The following is a 25,728-nucleotide window of genomic DNA, read 5'->3' as shown; positions in this document are numbered from 1 at the left end:
TTGACTAGCTTTATTGCATTGTTACTTCCTATCATTCACAGTCGGTCGTTGATTCACAGTTCGATTATCGGCCGATTAGTTTGATTATACAACACTTACTCCAAATAATACGAAAATCAAAATGAAACTAAAATGAAATTAATCTTTATTAATCTTTAATTCCAATAACAGTCAACTCTTGACTTTGACTTTGACTTTTGGAAAACACGGGGTGTTACATAAAAAATATTGTTTCAAAGGGTGCGGCCGTCCACCCACGAGTGTGGGTAGGTCCGCCCCTGTTGCTAACATTATCTCCTAAGTAAACACACCTATGTAAACCCCTTGATCATCACGTGATCAATCATTTTCGCCTCTGCTTCCGCCACAGTCTTCTAATTACTGCTAAGAAACATGAGTTATGTATTGTTTGCTAAAAACATTCGATTTAGTTGACGACATGAGACTAGGCCTAGTTATCTCAAGGGACGACATTGGCCAGTGGGCAGTGCTTCTTCGTTTGGGTTCCAATGAGGTTCGCTACAACAATCTTTCCTCGCGATGGGGTAACACCCTTTTCATTCGTTTCAGGCAGGGGCGAAGGATCATGGGTGCTCGGGGGTGCACCCACCCACCCCAATATTTCGGTTAAAAGTGTATATGGTCCGAATTTTTGTCCGAAAATTTTAAAATTATATAGGATCGCCACCCCGATTATTTTTCCTAAATAATGGGTAGTTTGGTAAATATATTTTAACTCTTGTTTTTATTTGTTTAACCCTAGATTACCCACTATACAATAAACTTAATACTCAAATTATTAACTATCAAATATAATTATCTTGATCCAACCGACATTCATATGTTTCTGTGATTCTGCTCTGCCCTCTGCCAAAGACTTTTGGGGCCAATTTTTGGTGAGTGTTGCAATCCTTATCCTTTTTACTTTTTCTGTTTTCCAATTCAAGATTTCCCAATTCACAATTTCTACTTTCCACCAAGGGTAACAATTCTTTATTTTTCTTATTGTTATTAGGAGTGCATTGGGTATAATTCTCTATTCTTTTATTGTTATTAGGAATGCATTAATATTTATCTTTATTCACGAATAAGAATCATAATTACATAAATGATATGTAACTCAAAAATACAGGCATTTGTGGGTTCAATGCGAAAATTGTTATGGATTAAATTCTAAAATACTTAATAGATAAAGAGGATTTGATACCTTGATGATGAATTAATTAATGTATTATTAGTACTTTTTGTTAGGAATTCATGGGAAATATGAAAACTATTGGTTTGGAACTATTATCATTTCACCCGACTTGAACCAATATTTATTTTTTATATGTGCAAGAACGGATCCTTTGAATGAGTGATTTTTTTTAGTTTTATTTGGAAATTATATTATTTAACCCGACTTGAATCGAATAGGCGACCTGACCCGACCCGAAACATAACGATAGGAAAAAAATTTGAGTCCCATCACTTTACGCCCCCTCGAAACTTTTGATCAAGCTCCGCCACTGGTTTCAGGTACATTTAGAATACGACTACAACGGACATCTGAATCATAATAATAATGGACGTTATCTAACGAACCTATGATTGACAGCTTGAGGTTGGCAACCTGAGTTTGACACCTCCATACGCCCAAAATATAACAAATCTCAATGACATCAAACAAGCCAGTGAAAGTGAACCTTAGATGGTCAGTGGTGCATAACAACATAGAACGTCTAGACCATGACCACGCCAAACACGGCCATTGGAGTCAGAGCATAATGACTATCAACAACATCAATCTTGCAGAAACCCAACGAATTTCGACAATGTTAGCATATCCAAACCATAACATGTCAGGACTCAACACGGATATGGATCATAAAGATCTATAAAGTCCTTGTGGGCAATATGGTAACTTCACTAGCTAAAAAAATCCAACATCCACGTTGCCAAAAAGATGAGGATTTTATAACGTGTGGTCATCACACTTATCTTTTTTTCTTCCTTCCTTCTGTCTTACGATTTTTTAAGATATTTTCTTCAGTTCATAAAAAAAAAAAAAAAAAATCCTTCTGTCTTACGATCTTTTAAGATATTTTCTTCATTTCATAAAAAAAATCTAAATAAAACCCCACACATCCCACAAAAATCGGAACCATTACACTTTTTCCCTTCACTTTTTATTATCCAAACTTATTTTATACAAAAATGGCCACAACGGCCAAATTTCACATGATTCTGGCCAACTTCCACCACAGAACCACCCAATCGCCACTCCCCCATCTGGGTTTCTGCCGGAGCTCAGTCTTGTGGGACCCAACCCCACCGTTTTCTTGCCGGAGAGTGTTTGTGCAGCCGTGCAGGGCTTTTAGAACAGAGGATGGTAAAGACAAGAGAACCATGAAGAAGATGGGGGATAATAATAATAATAATAACAATAATAAGAAGAATATAAAGAAATGGTTACAAGAAACTGTGAAGTCTTTGATTGTTTCTAAAGATTCAATGGATAAGTTGGAAGAGAATTTATCAAGGGTTTGTTTTTTAAACCTTTTTTTATGGCCAAAGTTTGAGTTTTTATATTCAATTGTTTTATAGATATAATAACCCAATTTTTAGAATTATGTTTCTTGTTAAATATGAATATTTTTTGTTGAAATAGTAGCATAGATTGTGTCATAATTAGGGATTTTGCTAATAATATGAATATTTTTGTTGAAATAATAGCATAGAATTAGATTGTGTTATAATTAGGGATTTTTCTAATATTCTATATAATGTTGTTCATTTATGTTTAATATATAATAATCAGGGATTTTGCAGAACTTTTGTAATGGTTAAAGTTTGAATTTTTATTTTAGAATTGTTTTCTAAATAAATTTTGTGTTTAAAACCCAATTTTTAGAATTAGGTTTCGTGTTAAAGTTTTTTTTTTTTTTTTTTTTTTTTTGAGTTAGTAGGATATATTGTGTTTATGATTAGGGATTTTTCTAATATTCTATATAATGTTGTTCATTTATGTTTAATATATATAATCAGGGAGTTTGTAAACTTCACTAATGGCCAAAGTTTGAATCTTTATTCTCAATTATTATATAGCCTGAAGTACTTGTGCTTATAAGTTATAACCTAAATTTAGAATTTGATTTCTTGGTAATTTGTGAAAATCTTTGTTAAAATAGTAGAGCATAGAATGTGTTATAATTAGGGATTTTGCAAAATTTATATATAATGTTGTTCATTTATATATGATGTTGTTATGGAATACCCTTTTAGTGATGTTTATATTTGTCAATGTGTAGATTGCTCTTCATGTTGGGAGATATATTGTGACCATGATGAGCACCGGAGTGATCTTGTTGATCGGATTCAGTCTGTCAGGTAATCTAATGGTCAAAACTTTTAAGTTGCTAAAGATTTTCTTTTTAAGCGAGATTAACTAATTAGCCCCCAAAACGTTGACTGAAGGTGGAGATGGTCAAATGAACGATTTAGTTTGGTATAGTTGGGTTGGTGGTATCATTATCGGAACCATGATTGGTTCAAACATGGTTTTAGATGAAGTTAGCCGAGCCGGTCCTCGAAATGTTGTCATTACCGGAAGGTACCCATTTTTCGTTATGCTCTAAATCGATAAAGTTTTAGTTCTTTAGTTTTATTAATGCAAGAATGATAGTTGGTTTGAGACCAAGCGTCATGTTAATTGATTGGAAATGTTCAAATCTGATTATTTGACCATAGCAAAGCGTTTATCGCAACTTCGTAATTGTTTGTTGCAGTACTAGAGGGCTTGGAAAAGCTCTTGCTCGCGAATTCCTACTTTCTGGAGATCGGGTGGTTATTGCTTCACGAAGGTAATTTTTCTTTTCCGAATGAGTAAATTATCATTTTCGTCCCTGAGGTTTGGCCACTTTTGCTACTTTCATCCAAAGGTTTGTTTTTTCGCATCTGGGTCCTCGTGGTTGCCATTTTTGTCCCTCAGGGACGAAAATGACAGGATTTTGAGACCACGAGGACCCATATGCGAAAAACAAACATTTGGATAAAAGTCGCAAAAGTGGCCAAACCCCAGGGACGAAAATGGCTATTTCCTTTTTCAAATTGATGAAACCTGTTTCTGTTTTGACAGTTGTCTACATAAGCTAATTGGTATTTATATTTCTTTACATTTTTTTTCTCAGCGAAAAATCTGTCGAAATGACTATTAAAGAACTTGAAGAGAACTTACTCGAAGGTATGGCAACCGAAGCAAGCTCACGTAGGAAAAAGCTAGCTAATGCAAAAGTGGTTGGAACTTCATGCGATGTTTGTGATCCTAACGACGTTAGAAATTTGGCCAATTTTGCCGTTAATGAACTTGGTTCGATAGACATTTGGGTGAGAAATATGTAAATTATATATCATTAGAGCTTCATGACTCATGAGTATTAAAAGTTGAGTCTACATTACTATATTGATTAATCACTAATTATATTGTTCGTTTTACAGATAAACAATGCCGGAACCAACAAAGGTTTCCGACCATTGTTGGAGTTTACCGACGAAGAAATACAACAAGTACGTGTTTGTCCATGTTATTCGTGTAAAGGAAATACAAAATAAAAAGCGTAAAGTACACGGATGGTCCCTGTGGTTTACCAAATTTTGAATTTGGTCCCTAGCTTTCTAAAAGTACAAAAATGGTCCTTGTGGTTTGCACTTTGTAACGCATTTAGTCCCCAACTTTTTCCAAAAGTACACAGATGATCCCTGTGGTTTGCACTTTGTAACGCATTTAGTCCCTAACTTGGACATGCTAAAACCTTACGTTACAAAGTGCATACCACTGGGGTCTAGGACTATCCGTTTACTTTTGGAAAGCTAGTCGTTAAAAAGCATATTGTCCTGCATCTTGAGAGCCTTCAAAGTATGCTCGTGCATGCCCTGGTCGAGAATCCTGGGTCCGCCATTGTTAGAAAGCATTTTTATTATCGTGATTCTCATAAGTTTCAAACAAGCATATTGATCATATAATGTTGTTCTTACTTTAAAGTTTAAACCAACTTTATTTTTCTTGATTTGTATAGATTGTGTCTACAAACTTGGTGGGGTCCATTCTTTGCACCCGCGAAGCAATGCACGTCATGGGTAACCAACATAAAGCGGGTCATATTTTCAACATGGATGGTGCCGGTTCTGGTGGATCAAGTACACCTTTGACAGCCGTGTAAGTTCTTTATCTAAATGTGTCAAGATTTCCACTCAATCCCATTTTAGATGTATATATTTTTGTTTTAATTCGGCCCTAATCGACTTATCGATAAGTAAAGGGGATCGTTTTCTTTCATTTTTCATTTATTTTATGACGACGATTGTTTTATTTAATTGATACGTTGTATATTACAGGTATGGATCAACAAAATGTGGTCTTAGACAACTTCAATCTTCATTGTTAAAAGAGTGCAGAAAGTCTAAAGTTGGAGTTCATACGGCGTCTCCAGGCATGGTTCTCACAGACTTGCTCTTGAGGTACAAAAAAAATATTTTTAAAATAGAATAGCAATTATCTTGTGTACAAATCTCTTATTCTAGCAATGAACTATGATATTTTTCTAAAATAGCAACAAAATTTCGGATTTGTTTTATAATTTTGCAAGAGTAAATTGTCATTTTCGTCCTTGAGGTTTGGCCACTTTTGCGACTTTCATCCAAAGGTTTGCTTTTTCGCATCTGGGTCCTCGTGGTTTCAAAATCTTGTCATTTTCGTCCCTGCGGGCCAAAACTCGAGAGGCGAAAGTCGCAATAAATTGCCAAACACGAGGGACGAAACTGGTGAGATTTTGAAACCACGAGGACCCATATGCGAAAAAACAAACTTTTGGATGAAAGTCGCAAAAGTGATCAAACCTCAGGGATGAAAATGACAATTTACTCTGTTTTGCAAAGAAAGCAAAACTTTTTTACTTGATTACCGGTTTAGCAAGTTGTTTTTTCATCTTTTTACTTTCACTAAATAACAAAAGGAAAATTACAAGTTTTGTCCTTTATCTTTATAACACTTTTCAGGCGGTGTCTTTTTTAACGAATGTTGACAGGCGGTGTCCTTTACTATGTATTTTGTTGCAAGTTTAGTCCTTTACACCCAACCCAGTTAAAAAACCCTGTTAATTGTTGGGTGTAAAGGACTAAACTTGCAACAAAATACCTAGGTAAAGGACTAAACTTGAAACAAAATACCTAGTAAAGGACACCGCCCGTCAACAATTAACAGGGTTTTTTAACTGGGTTGGGTGTAAAGGACTAAACTTGCAACAAAATATCTAGTAAAGGACACCGCCTGTCAACATTCGTTAAAAAAGACACCGCCTGAAAAGTGGTATAAAGATAAAGGACAAAACTTGTAATTTTTCCATAACAAAATACTTATTACTAAGCAAATAATTGAAGTTTGTTGTTGTTATAGAGAATTTTTGGAGTTTGTTGCTAGAACTATGAATTGAGGCATAGTGTCTTGTTATTTTATGCAAAAAGCCCAATTATATTAAAATAGGTGCAATTTAATATCAGTAATTGTTTAAATTCAAAAGGTTTTACTAAAAAGATTTGTTTTTACATTCTTGTTTGGGCAGTGGGTCTACTATTCAGAACAAGCAAATGTTCAACATAATATGCGAGTTACCGGAGACAGTTGCACGAACGTTGGTACCACGAATGAGGGTTGTAAAAGGAAGCGGAAAAGCGATTAATTACTTAACTCCTCCAAGAATTTTACTTGCTTTGGTTACCGCATGGGTAAGACGAGGACGATGGTTTGATGACAAGGTAAATCGTATAAACTTTTTTACTACAAGCATGTTTTTTTCACATTTAACTGTCATGATATGTTATTGGTTCAAATGGGTAGTCAAGAACACTTCTTACTAGTGTCTTTTTCACATTTAAATGGCATTACATGTGGTAGAAGAATGATGGTTATGTGAAAAGTCAACTCTCCAAGATGTTGACTTTTTTTATCAACCTTTTTGTGGTAAAAGAATGTTGATTTTTGTGGTTGGTAAAGTATTTTGTACGGTAACTTTATTTACACTTTATTTTGGGAGTTAATAAAGATACACCATAAAATCTTGTTTTGACACCCTGTATACGGGTCATATAGGGTTATACCGTATAAAATAATCTGACACCTTTGTCATGTCAGATTATTCTATACAGGTCGTATAAAGGGTGTCAAAACAACATTTTGTTAGCCTTGTATAAGAATTATACGACCCATAGGATGTTATACGGGTCGTATATGTTTTCCTCAAAAATTTTCAACAAAATAATGTCTTGGGTCGTATAATAATCGTATAATGCTATACGACCTGTATGGGTCAAGACAAAAAAGACATTCCCTGACATCTTAGTTTGTGCAACAGTCACCTATATGACCTGTATAACTCTATATGGGTCGTATAGACCTAGTGGTGTCAAAATAAGATTAGAGAGGTGTGTAAATAATGGGAGCCTTTATTTTAAGATAAATTTTCAAGCTTTCAACTTTCAAGAAAGTTATTAAAAGCTATTTTGTTTCAGGGAAGAGCATTATACGCGGCAGAAGCAGATAGGTTAAGAAACTGGGCCGAAAGCCGAACTCGTTTTTCGTTCACAGACGCTATGGAAATGTACACAGAAAACACTTGGGTTTCGGTTTTTTCACTTTCTGTAGTTTGTGCATTTATCATTCTCTCGAGCACCACCACGCTACCGGGCACCTAAAAAGCTTTTATCTTTAAATCGCACATCATTACAAGATTATCATCTGGCTAAAGAAATAGTTTCTTGATCCACATTGGATTTTTGATGTATAGTATCATGATCTGCATTGCTTCTTGGTAGGGGTCCTCTTGTTATTGTAAAGAAAAAACTAAAAAGATAGCAAAATGCAATGTATGGTTGTTATTAAATGAACAAAAGAAATCTCCATTGAGATCTTATTGGATTTAATGTAGATTTAGGCAGTGGCGAAGCTTGACCCGAATGACCGGGGGGTTGAAAACGTATATACCAAAAAAATTCTATAGAACCGGAGGGTCGAAAACGTATATACCCAAAAATTTCTATATGGAAACTACATATACAACACTACTAAGCGAAAAGTTCGGGGGGTCGGGTGCCCCTCCCCGCCCCTTTTATCCTTCGCCAATGGATTTAGGGTTTAGTGGTTGATTGATGTAGTACATGAAAATCTTGTTGGACCTACATTGTAATGTGTTATAATTATTTAGCGGTTTGTTGATGTGTCATATAATAACATATAACACATATAAATAGTTAACGTTCGAGATAATTATATATTTTTCATTAAAAGTCGATAATGATTGTATTACATTATATATTTTTTCACTAAAAGTTGATGGTTAAAAACACTAATGGGATAAACCAGTGCATAATCCTATAATACAATATTTTGGACTTAAACCCTAAAATACAATATTATAAACTTCATAATTTTGTATATATGTAGCTAAATTCAAAAAAATAATAATAATAATTAGATATATCTATCTATTTATGTCTTATAATAGTTATTCAAACACAGCAAAAGAAATGACAAACCCTTGCACAATCTCACAACCTTCCACAATTTCAATTTAGGGATACAAACTGAAGCCTCTTCTCTATTCTCAATTCGCCTATGGGGCGGAACCAGGGAACTTAAATTGCCTTAGGGGCGACATCGTCGTCGTCGTCGTCATATTAAGTAAATCCCACCAATAGCAAAGTTAAGGTAGAGTCTAAGGAGGATAAGATGTAGACAACCTTACCTCTACCCCGTAGTAATACAGAGACTGCTTCCAGTGAGACCCCCGACTCTATAGTAGTTTTGCATCAAGTCTTGGACATAAGACACATAACACTCAACAATCGGGACAAAGACAGAATCAAGGCTGTCAAATTGGTCACTTGAATTCGTAGGATTTTTTTTTTTTTACAAAATCCGAGTTACCTAATAAAAAACATGAGTGGTCCCTTTAGTTGTGGTGAGTCGTCAACAGACTAAAATGTTTTGGTTCCGTCAGTGATTCGTCTCAAGCTATACCAAATAAATGAGGTGTTTTAATTCAAACAATATACGAATACCAACTGTATTTAAAAAAAATGAAGTTCCAGCGGGTATTACTGTATTAGTGGCATTTTTTTTTTGAACGGCCAACAAACTCAATCCCGAGTACTCTCGGGGCACCCACTGGACAAACGGAGTACTCCGAGAGTAACCCGAGTCCACCACCAATTCCGGGGAAAACCCGGTAACCCACCCGCCCGTAGGCACGACGGTGAAATTACCGGTAAAACCCGTTTGGCTCAAGGATCCAACCCAAGTTTCCCGAGTCCACCACCAATGCCTCACTCTGCACCAAGTGGGAGTCGAACTTGCATCTCTCAAGAGAAATGCAAGCCCTCCACCACTTGATCTAGAGATAATTGGCTTGTATTAGTGGCATTTAAAACAAAAAATTCTTATGATCACTTTAATATTATAATGCAAAAAGGAATATTTATAAAAAAAAAAGGATATAGAATCCTGACAGGCAATCCTAGATTTATGACGTCGCATGTGTATTGAAAAGATACCCAACCAACCATCAGCCAACGATGCCAGATGCTGCAAATCTTGCCTTTTAAAAGAAGCCACACATCCCTTCTTGGTGTCATGCTTCTTTCATACAGTATAAAGTTGTATTTTTTTTCTTTTTTTTTTTGGGAAATATAAATATGTTATTAAAATCACATTATTTTCTTATTTATTGCATACTAATGCCTAATATTGATATTCTTGTTTAGATCATGTATAATCGGGATTAATCGTCGATTAATTGATAATCGATAGTTATCGATTAAATTTCATGTAGTTGGATCTGAAATTGGTAATCGTTCATACCCGGTTAAAATAGGTTAAAATCTTTGAAAAATGTTACTTATTAATCCAATTTAATTGATAAGTTTGAAAAATTAGATATAAACTTCCAATCCGATAAATATAATTAGTTAACTAATTGTTAGTTAGTTTCCCACCACCCGACTAACGCGTAATGGTTATTACAACCTGGTTTGATAACTACAAATAAAAGATTTGATTTGAATAAGCAATAGGGGAAACTGATAAGATTTGATTTGAAAAAGTAATACTAAAAATTATGGTTGTAAAATTCTCGACTAGCCTCTGATTAGTCGCCAATTAATCGCTAGTCTTATGTTCACTGAGTAATTTTTATCTAATCGGCCAACAGGGGCGGACCCAAGCCCACCTTAAGGTGGGCGGGCGCACCCCCGGGGAAAAAAAAATAGTGATAATTTCCGTCGAAAATCCCGTCCGCACCCCTTGGAATTTTTCGTCCGCACCCCTTAGGTAAAAAGTGTTATCAATTTATATTTTATATTTTTTAGTAAACTTCTATTTAAAAAAAAAAATACTACCTAAATTATATAACTTTTAATACCTAACTAACTAAACCCAAATACTCATACCTTTACCCACTTATAATTCCTAACTAGTTAGCCTATTAAGAACAATATTTCAAACTATAATAAAATAATTAAAGGCCAAAACCTTTAGAAATTCTCTCCCGCTCTCTCTCTCTCTTGCGTCCATGCACTGCCAACAACGAACAACATCACCCAACGACAATAGTCCAGCAGCCGGCGACCACCGTAATCAGCCACCATACCACCGTCGTTTGACACCAAATCTAACCGGAATCCGAACACGGGTAAGTTTTTTTGTTATTTTAATGACTTTGGTTGATATTATAGGAGAAAAAAAGGGTAATAAAGTTGTTAAATAGGTTTGAAATTTTGTATGTTTTGACGTTGTTTATGGTTGTTTAGATGATTTTTAGGGTGATTATGTTGTTTATATATTTTTAGATTATGTTGTTTGTATATTTTTAGGGTGATTACAACTTACGTTATGATTTCTAGGGTTTGAATAGTTGAAAATTAAAATTAAATTTGAAACATTATGTTATGGAGCGATAAACTTATGTTATATAGAGAAATAATTGCTTAAGAATTTTAATTTTAGATGATGTTTTTGATAGATTTTAAAAAATGAAAACTCGTAGGGCGTCGACGTTTTAATTATGTTTGTAACAAGGTTTGACATGTTTTTGATGATTATATAAATTAGCTTGATGTTCGTTTGTTTTACATGACCCGACCCGATACGAACCGGTTTTTTTACTTATATACCTAGGGGCCTAAAATTTTTAAAAATATTTCGCACCCCCATGAAAAAATTCCTGGGTCCGCCACTGTCGGCCAATTAATCAGTAGACAATCAACATTGGCAAAATCCAGTCCAAATTGGCCAAAATCGGCAATCTAGCGATTTCGGCCAGATTATTGACCGAAACCTGTAAATTCCGGCAACTAATCCTATCTACTTAAAAATATGAGTCGAAGAAGGTGTTAATACATGTTTACTTAAAAATATATATAAAAATGTACGTGTATACATATAAAACTAAAAATTACATATAAAATCATAATCCAATTAATCCCCTACTAATTCCAATTAATCGCTAGTCGGTACAAAATCAGACCACTTGAGCCTAACTATTTTTAAAGTAAAAATCATTGAGCATAACTATTTTTAAAGTAAAAATCAAAAAGGTTAAAATAGTTTACAAAAGATAATGAATATAAAACCATAAAATAATCACCCAAAAAGCAAAAAAGCTACTACATGTGGGCCCTTTTATCTTTCTAGGTACAACCTGGTTTGCATTCAAAATCACTACTCCATGTGGAACAAAACCAAATCCACTTTTTCTTATTTTTTTTTTTGAACGGCAAATTTGGATCACTGACGGACCACTGGAGTATCATCGTGCCACCAGAGGAACCATCCGATCATATCCATCTCCACTAGGCATAATGCCACACCAATTCAGGAGGAAACCCAATAAACATGGGAAAACCCCCCTTGTGGGAATCGAACCCAGGACCTATTGGTCCCAAAGCCTTATCCCACCACCAAGATGCCACTAGGTTTTTCTTATTAAAATTAAAATTCTCTCATTTCACAACCACCACATTCCCACATTCTCGCCGGAAAATTCAACTTTCCGGCGTACATTCTTCATACGTTTCACTCTCTTGAAAAAAAATCAAGAAACTTGAGTAAATCTTTAATCTTTAATCATGTCATCACCGTCGCCGGTGACTTCTCCGGCGCCCACAACACCACCACCGGCTGACACCACTTCACCACCACCCGCCGCCGCATCACCACCGCCCACCACCCCTGCATCCCCACCTCCGGCAGCCACTTCTCCTCCATCCCCTGCCCCCCCTGTTTCTCCTGTTTCTTCTCCGCCGGCGCCGGACACTCCAGCTCCTGCAATTTCCCCACCGGCGCCACCCACGTCCACCGCCTCACCGCCTCCGACCACCTCTCCCACCCCACCGTCTCCTCCGGCGCCACCCACTTCTAGAAACACTCCGCCGTCTCCTCCGGGCAGATCTCCGCCGTCTCCGCCGCCGCCAAGAGGGGGTTCCAGTTCCACCCGTACTCCGGCGACAACATCTTCGCCGGAGAATAATTCTCCGGCGATTTCAACTGGGGTTGTTGTTGGGATTGCTATTGGTGGGGTTTTGATTCTTGCTGTTTTGACTATCTTGTTTCTTTGCTGTAAAAAGAAAAGAAAAAGAAGTCAAACTCCGGTGGGTTATTATGTTCCTCCACCACCACCACCACCACCTAAAGGTTTGTCCTTTTCACAACCCCATGTTGTTATTTGCATAAATCTTCAATCTTTATTGATCTTTTTGTTGTTTAGATTAATCTTTATTCAAGATCTTGAATTCTTGATCATATATTCATATGTTAGATTGTAATTTGTAATGTTTTGAAATTGGGGATTGATTTACAGTTGACTCTTATGGTGGTCAACCACAACAATGGCAACAAAATGCACCACCACCAAATGATCATCTTGTAACAATGCCACCAACAAAACCTAAGCCTAAACCTCCACCACCAATGCCAGCTTATACACCTCAGCCTCCACCGCCACCGCCGCCGTTTAGTAGTGGCGGGTCGGATTCGAATTATTCCGGCGGTTCGACACCACTCCCTCCGCCGTCGCCTGGGATGTCGCTAGGATTTTCGAAGAGTACGTTTAGTTACGAAGAGTTAGCGATGGCGACGGATGGGTTTTCGGAAGCGAATCTTCTTGGACAAGGTGGGTTTGGGTATGTTCATAGAGGGGTGCTTCCGAATGGGAAAGAAGTGGCGGTTAAACAGTTGAAAACCGGTAGTGGACAGGGTGAGCGCGAGTTTCAGGCGGAGGTTGAGATTATTAGCCGAGTTCATCACAAGCATCTTGTTTCGTTGGTTGGATATTGTATGACTGGAACTCAAAGATTACTTGTTTACGAGTTTGTTCCGAATAACACATTGGAGTACCACTTACACGGTTAGTTTCTCGCTTCCAGAACAACGAATTAGGGGTAGGGGGTGTAATTCTGTATATTCTGATAAACAATAATATCTTCCCTCCAAAATTTCAGGAAAGAATCGTCCCGTTATGGAATTCCCGACAAGATTGCGAATAGCACTAGGAGCTGCGAAAGGACTAGCTTATCTCCACGAGGATTGTAAGTTCGTTTTATTTGTTTGCAGGCCGTTGTAAGATCTAAGATCATGCATTGGCAGTTGTTAACCTTCTTTTTGTTTGCAGGCCATCCGAAGATCATTCATCGCGATATTAAAGCTGCTAACATACTTCTTGATTTCCATTTCGAAGCGATGGTAGCCTATTATTATTATTATTATTATTCGTATAACGTTGAGATGCATGTTAATACTTTGAAACTTGCATTTACTAACCTCAATTAACCTCACAGGTTGCCGATTTTGGGCTTGCCAAGATTACTTCTGAAGTTGCGACACATGTCTCAACGCGCGTGATGGGTACCTTTGGGTAAGATTTCCGTTTCCTTTTTGAGTTTCAACATTAGATCTGGTTTACGGTCGGGTTGGTTAACGGACCGGACATACGTCTGACACGTATTACAGGTATCTAGCTCCAGAGTATGCATCTTCCGGCAAACTCACAGACAAATCAGACGTTTTCTCGTATGGGGTCATGCTCTTGGAATTGATCACTGGGCGTAGGCCCGTTGATTCCGCTCAAACATTTATGGATGATAGTTTAGTAGATTGGGTAAGTTCGCTTATTTTTATTATTTTACCTCAAAAAAAGAGTTAACTGCCATTTTCGTCCCTGTGGTTTGGTCACTTTGGCCATTTCAGTCCATTTTTCAAAAATGCGCCATTTTCGTCCCCCACGTTCTGGAAAGGTGCCATTTCAGTCCAAAAATCATAACCCAGTTAAGTCAGTTTGTAAATAAGGACTGATTGTGTAAATTTGTAACATAAAGGACTGATTGTGTAAATTTGAAAAATGGACTGAAATGACAGTTAACACCACCACCACTAGCCCTGCCACCACCACCACTCCGCTGCCACCACCACCGCCACCACCGCCACCACAGCCACCACCGCCACCACAGCCACTGCCACCACCACCACCACCGCCGTCGCCGGAACCACCACCATCAACGTCATGGCAAGACCCATATTTTCTGACGTTTGTATGTAATATAAAGTCAGAATTTATTGTATTTAATCCGAAAAGTAAACGAGCAAAACAAAGGAACGAGAACGGTATACCGAAACGAAAAGCTTGCGGGTTACGGGGACGTCTTCGGTTCTAGTTGGTTCTTTATCATCGGTTCTAGTCATGTTACTAACCCATTTCTCAGCCTGCATAAGAAAACAATAAATGATGATGTATTGTAATGAGCATGAAGAATTGTCTCACTAAAGAAATATAAAGAAATTGTATAGTATGACCAAGCAGAATAGAAGCTCATGATGACATATACCAGAGACATATCGGTAATTCTCCCATTCCTAAAAAACTGGGGATTCAGTTTTGCTGTGTCACTATATTGTTATATAATAGCAATTACAGCATGCTTAGTGTTGCTCATACTAAATTGCCATGAGGCTATAAGAGGCACAGTTTATCTATAATCCACTATAAAAATTAAAAGTGGATCGATCCCACTACAATCTGTCGTTATGTGTCGAATCGAATGGATTATAGAAGTTCCGCAGATCCCCACAAACATCTAGTTCCACCCCTGCTCATTTCTGCAACTCGCCGGAGTTCGGAGTTAATCGGAGAAGACGACCGGAGAAGACGAAGACGTCCCCGTAACCCGCAAGCTTTTCGTTTCGGTATACCGTTCTCGTTCCTTTGTTTTGCTCGTTTACTTTTCGGATTAAATACAATAAATTCTGACTTTATATTACATACAAACGTTTGAAAATATGGGTCTTGCCATGACGTTGATGGTGGTGATTCCGGCGGCGGCGGTGGTGGTGGTGGCAGTGGCTGTGGTGGCGGTGGTGGCTGTGGTGGCGGTGGTGGCGGTGGTGGCGGTGGTGGCAGCGGAGTGGTGGTGGTGGCAGCGGAGTGGTGGTGGTGGCAGGGCTAGTGGTGGTGGTGTTAACTGCCATTTCAGTCCATTTTTCAAATTTACACAATCAGTCCTTTATGTTACAAATTTACACAATCAGTCCTTATTTACAAACTGACTTAACTGGGTTATGATTTTTGGACTGAAATGGCACCTTTCCAGAACGTGGGGGACGAAAATGGCGCATTTTTGAAAAATGGACTGAAATGGCCAAAGTGACCAAACCACAGGGACGAAAATGGCAGTTAACTCTCAAAAAAATATTACCCGAATCAAAGTGATCCATTGAGGGCTGCCGAATGTTTCACGAACTATTCGCTGAACGTTCGGTTCGTTTACAGCCCGAGACCCGTTTACAAGAAAACGGATTGAAATTGCGAACTATATTATTTTTTGTTGAGAAAATTTCAAACTTTTTATCTACAGGCAAGACCGATGCTCAGACGAGCAATGGACGATGGAAACTTCGACTCCATAGTTGACCCACGTCTACGAAAAGAATACAACCACGACGAAATGGCCCGTATGATTTCCTGTGCCGCAGCCTGCATACGCCACTCAGCCCGTCGCAGGCCCAGGATGAGCCAAGTGGTCCGGGCCCTGGAAGGAGACGTTTCACTCTCCGACCTAAACGAAGGAATCCGGCCCGGAAGCAGTTTTGGGTCGCACGGAAGCTCAGACTACGACGCAGGACAGTACAACGAGGATATGGTTAAGTTCCGGAAAATGGCTTTAAGTACACAAGAATACGCTAGCAGCGAATATAGCCGACCCACGACTGAATACGGGTTGTATCCATCTGGGTCAAGCAGCGAAGGGCAGAACACCCGCGAAATGGAAATGAGCAAGTATAAACGAGATGGCCCGGGTTTCGGTGACGGGTTTTGATCGTAAAACGGGCTCATGTATAAAGGTGGTTGCTAATTCTTGATGATATTTTGATTATTTCTTCTATATTTTGATATTTTTGATTATTTCTTCTATGATTTGTTGTGAGTTTGATTTTGTATTTAGTTTTGTTTTTATACAACAGAAATTCTTTTATTTTTTGATTTAAAGACTTGAAGGAGGGTGTTATACTTTTATTTGGAGTTATGTTGTCTTCTTCTTACAGACTGCAGAGGTTTGGTCCACATTTTTTGCTGCAGATGTCTGCAGATATGGTCTGTTGACTGCAGACGTTTTACCTCTGAAAAAACACAAAGCACCTAAATGTCTTACAACTGTTGGTTAGAAATTATGTAGCTTTCAGTTAGGCCGTTATTGTGGGTCATGTTACAAGACTTTGAAAACAATTAAACATGATTTGTATGTCTTTGTTGTGAAGACTTTGGGTCATTTGACATTTGAAAACAATATAATGTAACGTCTTTATAGTGGGTTTTTTTTTTTTTTTTTTCAAATCTTAATAACTCAAATGATGTATGCATTTAATATTTTATAGTTGAATAAATACAAGGGACAAGTTTCTCTTCTATTTCTTTCTTGTTTTTCACATTCAAATCTTAAAAAATATATTTTTTTTGAACGATAACTATATATACACATAGCAAAAACGGGGCTAGCAAAGAGCTGGAAATCCCAAACAAACAACGTTTAAAGGTTACATCATGAACATTAAAATCACACCACCTGTCTCGATTTAAAATATGAAAATTCGATCTGTTCTCTCCAAATAAGCCACATCTCCTTCATAGATTCCACCATCCTTCCAACTTTGGTATGGCCATTGTTAAAAATATTATCATTCCTCGCTTTCCATATGATCCACCAAACCAAATAGTGAAAAACATTACCTCAATGACCCTTTTCCATTGTTTGGATCCGGCGAAGTTATGAATAATGTGCAAGATTGAAATAAATCCGGCATCGGAAGCTTGAGCCACACCAAAATATGCCACTAAATGATTCTGGCCCGAATACACTTAAGCAAGTGCTAAGAAGTCTCCTTGTGAATACTGCATCCTGAACATATCTGATCTCCAAATCTGACCTCACGACGTGAAAGAGCATTTGTTCGTATCATTATTCTTATATTTTTAATTGGTTTTTATTATTAATTTAGTATTTATAGCTAAACTGTCTATCTGATACTATATATCTATGACCCTTAGTGGTCCGTAAGTAATCCAAATTTTTTGTTAACTAACAAACATTGGCTTTACAAATTTAGGGAGACCGATGATCGGTTTATATCTCTTTCCTCTCTAGACTAATTCACTATTTTCTTTCCAATTGAAGACAAAATGGCGATCACAATTCACAACTATGATGGTGTCGTTTGCACTGACTAGGATGCCTGCTTATTTACATAAATTTTAATTTCATAATAACTATTAAATGCAGGATAAAATTAATATATTAAGATCACGGGTTCAAATGCACAATAAATGATATAATCCACAAATATATAAAGTTCTACGGTTATTACAGCTAGGGCTATCTAAAAAACTCGCCACTCGAAGTTCGCTCGAAATGTTTCGGTTTGAAATTAAGCCGAGCTAGCTCGGTTAGAAAGTGAGCCTAGCTCGGCTCGTAACGAGCCTGATTGGCTCGGTTTGACTCGCTTGGTAACTTGGTTTGGCTTAGCTCATATTATTTTACTTATAATATATATTATTTTTATACACACTATACTATATTACAAAAACCTGATTATTATTTACAAGTGTTTAGGAGTGTAATTTGATATTTGTGACATATTTGAACGTTGATTACGATGCTAATGAACTAATATTGTATTTCGTTGAAGTTTAAAACTTATTTTGTGTTGTTGAACTTGATTTTGACTTGTGGGGGGGGGGGGGGATATTCCACGGTCCTCCCAACCGCCGAGGTGATCCCACCTCACAGACCGTTACCCAGCAAGCCTGAGTTTGGGGGTAAATCCGCTACCGTAGGGGCATTGGGAACGAGCAAGACTCGAACTCGTCACCTCCGGGTTAGAATGCGGGCTGGTGGCCATTGTAATGTATTAAGTTAAACCTATTTTGCATATGTTCATTTGAAATATTAAATAATATTTTAGACTACTGAATTTTGGGAGATATCTATTAAATCTTCTTTTTAAATCGAGCCAATCCAAGCCAAGCCGAGCCCGAACTTAAATTTCCAGCTTGATTTCAAATTCAAACCAAGTCAGCTCGGTTTATAATTGAGCCTAGCCCAAGCTTGCGCCGGCTCGTCTCAGCTCCACTCATTAACAGCACTAATTAAAACCCAAAATTTTGAATTAAACATGGGTCAATTGTGACGCTAATAAACTTATATAATAACATAAAAAAAATTCAAAAATTTTGATATTTTGAATAATTTTCTCCACACAAATCACAATGACAGGTAGTTATATCTGTTAAAAACATTTTTAATCATTAAAAAATAAAAACAAAAGAATAAGGGTATATTCTACCCACATTGCTGTAAAGTGGTAAGAACCCTAATCCCCTTATCAATCTCATTTTCAAATTTCAATCATCCGAACACAACAAATTGGAGAAATTGAACCTCTGAATCCATGGCGTCTCGTCGTCGTATGCTTCTCAAAGTCATAATCCTCGGCGACAGCGGGTCCATTTCCTCAATTTCTTCAATTTTCACATCTATAATCAATAGTTTACTGATTTGAGTTCAATTAAACTGTTTTTCTGGTGTTTTTTGATCGATTACAGGGTTGGAAAGACATCTCTCATGAATCAGTATCCTTAATTTACTTAAATATTTCAGATCCTTTGATTTCATGAATTTGCCCTAATTTCAATTTTCTAATATTTTTGTCAAAATTGTAAAATGGATTTCAGAATATTAAGCTTGTAGCTGATAGTTATCAAGGTTTTTTTTTTTTTTTTTTTTTTTTTTTTTTTTTTGTGTGCTAATACTTTTGTCAAAATTGTAATGGATTTGAGATTATGAAGATTGTATTGAGCTTGTAGTTGATAGTTATCAAGGTTATTTTTTTTGCTAACATTTTTGTCAAAATTGTAAAATGGATTTGAGAAGAATATTCAGCTTCTAGTTGACAGTTATCAAGGGTTTTTTTTTTTTTTTTTTTTTTTTTTGTTAATACTTTTGTCAAAATTGTAATGGATTTGAGAATATGAAGATTGTATTGAGCTTGTAGTTGATAGTTATCAAGGTTATTTTTTTTGCTAACATTTTTGTCAAAATTGTAAAATGGCTTTGAGAATATCAAGATTGTAGATTGCATTGAACTTGTAGTTGATAGTTATCAAGGTTTTTTTTTTTTTTTTTTTTTTTTTTTTTTTTTTTTGCAAATATTTTTGTCCAAATTGTAAAATGGATTTGAGAATATTAAGATTGTAGATTGCATTGAGGTTGTGGTTACTGGTTATAATATATTTTTTTTTTTGCTAATATTTTTGTCAAAATTGTAAAATGGATTAGAGAATATTAAGATTGTAGATTGCATTGAGCTTGTGGTTAATAGTTATCAAGTTTTTTTTTTTTTTTTTTTTTTTTTTTTTAAGAGAAAGAAACAAAATACTGTATAATGTTGTTGCCTTGTTGGGCTTAATTCATGTGATTTTAGATATGTGAACCGGAAGTTTAGTAATCAGTATAAAGCGACTATCGGAGCAGATTTCTTAACGAAAGAGATACAATTTGAAGATAGGATTTTCACATTGCAGGTCTGATTCTTTATGATTCATATGGAACTGTTCAATAGTTACAAAGTAAATTTGTGAATGCTTGCTTCTTGTTGTGTGTAATTGCGATAAATGTATACGTGTTCTTTATATGTTGGTTATCTTATGAATTTATGTATGATTAAGATCCAAGAATCCACTCTAACGTAGATGTGCTTTGTTGAAGTTGTTAGAGTAAATTACAAAAATCGTCCTTTATGTATGTCACTTATTGCAAACTGTGTCCTTTGTCTTCAATAATTACAGAAAACGTACTCGATGTTTGCAAACCCTTGCAAGTTATGTCCTTTAGCCCTAACTCAGTTAATTTTTGTGGTTAAATCTGACCAAATGGACCCCACATGAGGGTATTTTTGTTGTTAAATCTGACCAAATGGACCCCACATGAGGGTATTTTTGTTGTTAAATCTGACCAAATGGACCCCACGTGAGGGTCCATTTGGTCAGATTTAACCACAAAAATTAACTGAGTTAGGGCTAAAGGACATAACTTGCAAGGGTTTGCAAACATCGAGTGCATTTTCTGTAATTATTGAAGACAAAGGACACAGTTTGCAATAAGTGACATACATAAAGGACGATTTTTGTAATTTACTCAAGTTGTTATTATAGTTTTACTATATCTAAACGCTATAAACTGGCTATATATGACTTGATAATCGCTTTCAAAACTCAATGCTAAACGCATTATACGGGACCCTTTACAGATATGGGACACAGCTGGACAAGAAAGATTTCAAAGCTTAGGTGTGGCATTTTATCGCGGTGCCGATTGTTGCGTTCTTGTACATGATGTCAACGTCATGAAATCGTTTGATAACCTTAATAATTGGAGGGAAGAGTTCCTAATTCAGGTAACAACCGATTAATTACCACAAACACGATCCATATTACTGTAATTAATATGTTAACCGAGGATGTTTTATTTTTCTCAGGCTAGTCCTGCTGATCCAGAAAACTTTCCATTTGTTGTATTGGGTAACAAGATAGATATCGACGGAGGCAATAGCCGAGTGGTAAAATGGTCTTTTCATTTTTGTCAACTTTCAAAACCTTTTTGTATTAGGCAATTTGGATTTAAATAATCCCAACTTGCTCAATTTGGCCGATAATAATCCCAACTCAGTTATTGGCCGATAATAATCCGAACTGGTCCACTTTTGGCCGATAATAGTCCGCCGTTAAAAATAGCTTAACAGAGTTAAGCTTTTTTCCGAATTACAAACCGATGTTTTAAGGATTTTGATCAGAACGAGGATACGATTCGACTTATGTAAAACTTACCTCCAAACGGTGCTTCAAACGACTTGATTTTTGTTAATTGGAAGTTTAAACACCCGAATTGAAGCACCGTTTTCGTCGTTTGGGGCAGTATTTCGAGGTAAATTTTATATCAATCAACTCGTATCCTCGTTCTGATCAAAATCCATAAAACATCGGTTTGTAATTCGGAAAAAAAAAACAGCGGACTATTATCGGCCAAAAGTGGACCAGTTCGGATTATTATCGGCCAATAACTGAGTTGGGATTATTTAAATCCAATTTGCCTTTGTATTAAAGTTAATGTTTTTTTTCTTTGCAGGTGTCTGAAAAGAAAGCAAAAGCATGGTGTGCTTCAAAAGGGAATATTCCGTACTTTGAAACGTCGGCTAAAGAAGGGTTTAATGTTGAAGCTGCTTTCGAGTGTATAGCCAAAATTGCTCTTAAAAATGAACCCGAAGAAGAAACGTACGTAATTCTAGAACACTACTTAAACCTTACATTATGTTAGAATCTTATATAATGATAAGTAAATGCGTCAGTTTCAACCCGTTTAATTATGAATGGGTCGACTCGGGTTGTGTCTTATCTAAAATGGGCCAAAACAAAAAATTAGCTAAAAAGAGAATGATTAATAAGGATATACATTCATATTCAAAGTTTTAGATAATTATTCAATAATTATACTTAGGGCTGCAAACGAACCGAACAAACACGAACAAGACCTTGTTCGTGTTCGATTGTTAAGAAATATGTGTTCGCGAACTGTTCACGAACACTTATCGAACGAGATTCTATGTCCGTGTTCGTTTGTTAAGGAAATGACTTATTCGTGTTCGTTTGTGTTTGTTTGCTAATTTTAGGCAATGAACAAAAACGAACCTTGACGAAAACAAATGAGCACAAATTAATGTTCATAAACACAAATGGAAAGAAACGAACACAAACAATCGTTCATGAACAAAATATATAATACACCGAAACTTATTAGATATTTAATTTGTCGGAATTTTGAAGTATTTAAATAAATATAAAAACTAAAAACACTAATGAACTATCGAACACAAACGAACACGTTACCGAACGTTCAGGAACATAAACGAACGAACACGACCTCTGTTCATGTTTGTTCATTTAACTAAACGAACGAAATTTCTTGTTCGTGTTCGTTTGTTTAATAAATGAACGAAAACAAATGAACTTCCCGCCGCACGATTCACGAACTGTTCGCCGAACGTTTGGTTCGTTTACAACCCTAACTATACCTTTTGTATTCATTATTGAATATTAATTATCTACACATCTTTTTAAAAAAAATGGACAAAAAGTGTTTGTGGGTTAACTTGGCCCGTTTGACCCGTCTTTAACTTTGACACATACTAATTTCTACTTTTCGTTGGGCGTGAAGCTATCTTCCGGATACCATTGATGTGGCTAGTGCACGGCAACAAAAATCTTCAGGGTGCGAATGTTAAGCGTGTTGACTCAATGGATTGTTTAGAAGTATGTTGATGCACTCATGAAAGGTTTATGTATATCCCTATTATTTTCAATTATTTCATAACTTATGTATTGAATTGTTGATTAATTGGTTTGTGTAATATCTTATAAAATACTACAAGTTCTTTTCATAATTTCATTTTAAGGTCGATCGTTTTGTTAAAATCTGGTATGGTGATTTATGTTGGCGTTGAAAGAGATCTTCTCTGTTTTTTCTTTGCATTACAATATCGTTTCCGATGCATTATTTGATCATAGCTATTTTTTTTTTAAATATTATACATGATTCGTTAGAGATGAAAGTACAACCTAAATTGGCTATTTTAGTCATAAACGGGTTCAAATCGTCATCTCCAAGCACCATCACGAAACCACTTGGGATTCATCTTGATATCCAGTATCGTCGGGTTCCATAATGCAACTTAGGGGTGTTAATCATGCCGGGTTAGCGGGCTGAAGGATTACGAGTTGGTGGGTTAAATAGGCGAATTTGAATACAACCTATATATTTATGAGTTGGTGGGTTAAATAGGCGAATTTGAACACAACCTATATATTTATTTGTGTTGTGTTGTGTTGCCCACACTTAATATTGTGTCGTGTTTCGTTTGACCTCGAAGCTTGGTTTAAAAAAGCGGGAAGCGCACAAAAGCGACGAGGTCTAAAACCGATTTTTAAAAAGCGAAGCGCAAAAGCGGTGAGCTTTTCGTACGCAAAGCGCAAAGTGATTATATAATTTATTTTATATATCCCATAAGTGTTTAGCATCCAATACCTATGATTTAGCTATAATTAAGCTTTATATATATGTTTTAAAAAGAAAAAAAACCATAAATGTACAACATAAAAAGCCTATTGTACAACACTCAGAAGCATAGAAACACCCCGTGTACAAAAAGCGTGCGCCTCAGCTGGGCCTTAGGTCGATTTTCACCCTAAAAAGCGCGCTTCTTGTACATCGTGCGCCTTATGTCACATAGCCTAAGTTTTTCAGTCAAGCTCAAGCATAGTTCTTTTGCATTGGTGGTTTTAATTAAAATTTTGGATGTGTTGTTTACATTGTGGTTTTAATGTAGTCTCCATCCAGTGGCGAAGCTTGAGATTTCTGACTGAGGGGGCGGAAGTCACCGAACCTAAAAATTTCTATAAAACGTGGGGTTGAAAACGTATATACCAAAAAATTTCTATACGAAAACTACATACTCTCCACTACTGAGCGAAAAGTTCGGGGGGTCAGTCGCCCCCTCCCGCCCCTTTAAAGCTTCGCCAATGTCTCCATCGACCTTTGGATTCTGTTTCACGACGTCCACATCACCTTTAATCTTGCCGTTATACTATATAGACGACATCTCAGTTGTTTTTTTTTCAACATGCTCAGCATCCGACTGTTGTTTACGTGTCTTCGTTTTGGAGGTGGTCGGTTGGGTCTTGGGAATTATTTCTTCCATGTTCAAGAAATTGTCGGGTGACGGTTGGTTTGGGGGTATGGGGCGATAAACTTTGTTTTGGTTATAGTAGTTTGGGTTGAAAAACGTTGCTCAGGTCGTTTGTGTTTCATGAAAACCGGGTTGTTCGGGTGAGGACCATGTGTTTGGATCATATAGTACTGGTTGTTATTGGGGAATTTCGGTTTGCCGGCTGATCAGAGAGGCGTGTAATCACTCTCAGATCAAATTATTTCGGTTGTTCACCCGAATAATTCAATCGGATACAACTCTGGTTTTTGAGAACTTGAACCAGGGTATGTTTTTGCGTGAATTGTATGAACCAGAAGAGAATGATTAAAAAACTGTCTACGAGATTTGATTTTTGAGGTAACTGTCGAAGTTACCTCTATTTTTCAGACAAAAATTGCCTAAAACTGCCAATTTTTATCATTTCGAAAATGTGATAAATTCCAGAAAATAAAATTTTCTGATACAGTTTCATTAAGGCAATTTAATGAAAATAAAAATTTTCCAGAAAATAAAATTTTCTGATACAGCTCGACCCTAGCCAGGGGCTCTGCCCCTTGGACCCTGCTCCCAGGAGCGCTGCCCTCGGACCCCCGCCAAGGGGGCCTTGCCCCCTTGGAACCCCCGTAGAGTACGGGCTCCGACCGTACACTTTGAATAATAATAACTCAAACAAGCGTGCACTCCCGCACCTCCTAACTTGCTTGATGTGTATTATTATTCGCTTTGATCACCAACTCAATCCCCGATTACACTAAAATATCTAACAATATTGGTCACGCCCCACTACGCCTTTCTTTAACATCTTTTTCATTAGAAAACGAAAGGACCAACAAGAAGCTAGAAATCCCTACAAGGAACGACTTACACAATTACATCACTAAGACCATGTGTAGTGGTAATTTGGTATAATGCCCCCACCATGGGGCATTATCCGACACGTGGCGTCCTAGTCAGCAATGGGGCATTATAGCAAAAGTGACGTGGTGGAGTATTATGCCAATAACCCCCATTCAATCATTTCACAATTATTTATTTTAATTTAAAACATAAAAAACTTCATTAATTAAAAAAAAAGTTACATTACTTGAAATAAAAATAAAAAAAAAACAGAAAATAAAAAAAACAGAAAAAAAAACTGAAAATAAAAAAAAAAACAGAAAAAAATAAACGAAACAAAAAAAAAATAAACTTAAAAAAAATAACATGATTTAGAGTCCATATTTTTCTCTAATTTTTCGGCGACGCATTTGCGCAAGGATCAACGCATCGCCTTGTAGGTGGTCGATAGGTTTGGACAAAAACTCAATGTCCTTTTCCATTTGCCTCGCCTCGCCTCTTGCATC

General features: G+C 36.6%; 3 protein-coding genes across 4 annotated transcripts; all 3 read left to right on the top strand.

The window, feature by feature from the left end:
• Window positions 1-2,117: 2,117 nt before the first annotated feature.
• LOC110886883 (probable chlorophyll(ide) b reductase NYC1, chloroplastic) lies at window positions 2,118-7,965 on the top strand. Of its 2 annotated transcripts, XM_022134751.2 has the most exons (10): window positions 2,120-2,523; window positions 3,291-3,369; window positions 3,457-3,592; window positions 3,768-3,842; window positions 4,170-4,365; window positions 4,477-4,545; window positions 5,055-5,194; window positions 5,374-5,496; window positions 6,597-6,789; window positions 7,543-7,965. In XM_022134751.2, exons 1-10 carry the CDS (start codon window positions 2,197-2,199, stop codon window positions 7,723-7,725), a joined length of 1,521 nt encoding a protein of 506 aa, XP_021990443.1. In that variant the 5' UTR covers window positions 2,120-2,196; the 3' UTR covers window positions 7,726-7,965. The 2 variants fall into 2 exon arrangements, with proteins under 2 accessions (XP_035834748.1, XP_021990443.1); XM_035978855.1 differs by lacking the exon at window positions 4,477-4,545 and having other exon boundaries at window positions 2,118-2,523.
• A 4,037-nt stretch (window positions 7,966-12,002) lies between these two features.
• Window positions 12,003-16,587, top strand: LOC110886881 (proline-rich receptor-like protein kinase PERK1). The gene is made up of 7 exons (XM_022134749.2): window positions 12,003-12,718; window positions 12,885-13,430; window positions 13,525-13,611; window positions 13,695-13,765; window positions 13,861-13,937; window positions 14,033-14,180; window positions 15,931-16,587. The coding sequence occupies exons 1-7, from the start codon at window positions 12,154-12,156 to the stop codon at window positions 16,390-16,392; spliced, it is 1,956 nt and encodes a 651-aa protein (XP_021990441.1). The 5' UTR covers window positions 12,003-12,153; the 3' UTR covers window positions 16,393-16,587.
• A 2,246-nt stretch (window positions 16,588-18,833) lies between these two features.
• LOC110886882 (ras-related protein Rab7) lies at window positions 18,834-23,067 on the top strand. Its single transcript, XM_022134750.2, has 7 exons — window positions 18,834-19,071; window positions 19,173-19,199; window positions 20,051-20,150; window positions 20,876-21,022; window positions 21,104-21,184; window positions 21,751-21,896; window positions 22,837-23,067. The coding sequence occupies exons 1-7, from the start codon at window positions 19,019-19,021 to the stop codon at window positions 22,901-22,903; spliced, it is 621 nt and encodes a 206-aa protein (XP_021990442.1). The 5' UTR covers window positions 18,834-19,018; the 3' UTR covers window positions 22,904-23,067.
• The last annotated feature ends 2,661 nt before the right edge of the window (window positions 23,068-25,728 follow it).

Source organism: Helianthus annuus, chromosome 10 (assembly GCF_002127325.2).
Source record: "Helianthus annuus cultivar XRQ/B chromosome 10, HanXRQr2.0-SUNRISE, whole genome shotgun sequence".
Taxonomy (NCBI): Eukaryota; Viridiplantae; Streptophyta; class Magnoliopsida; order Asterales; family Asteraceae; genus Helianthus; species Helianthus annuus.
The sequence above is the reverse complement of the archived record's forward strand: the minus strand, read 5'-3'. Positions and strand labels throughout refer to the sequence as shown.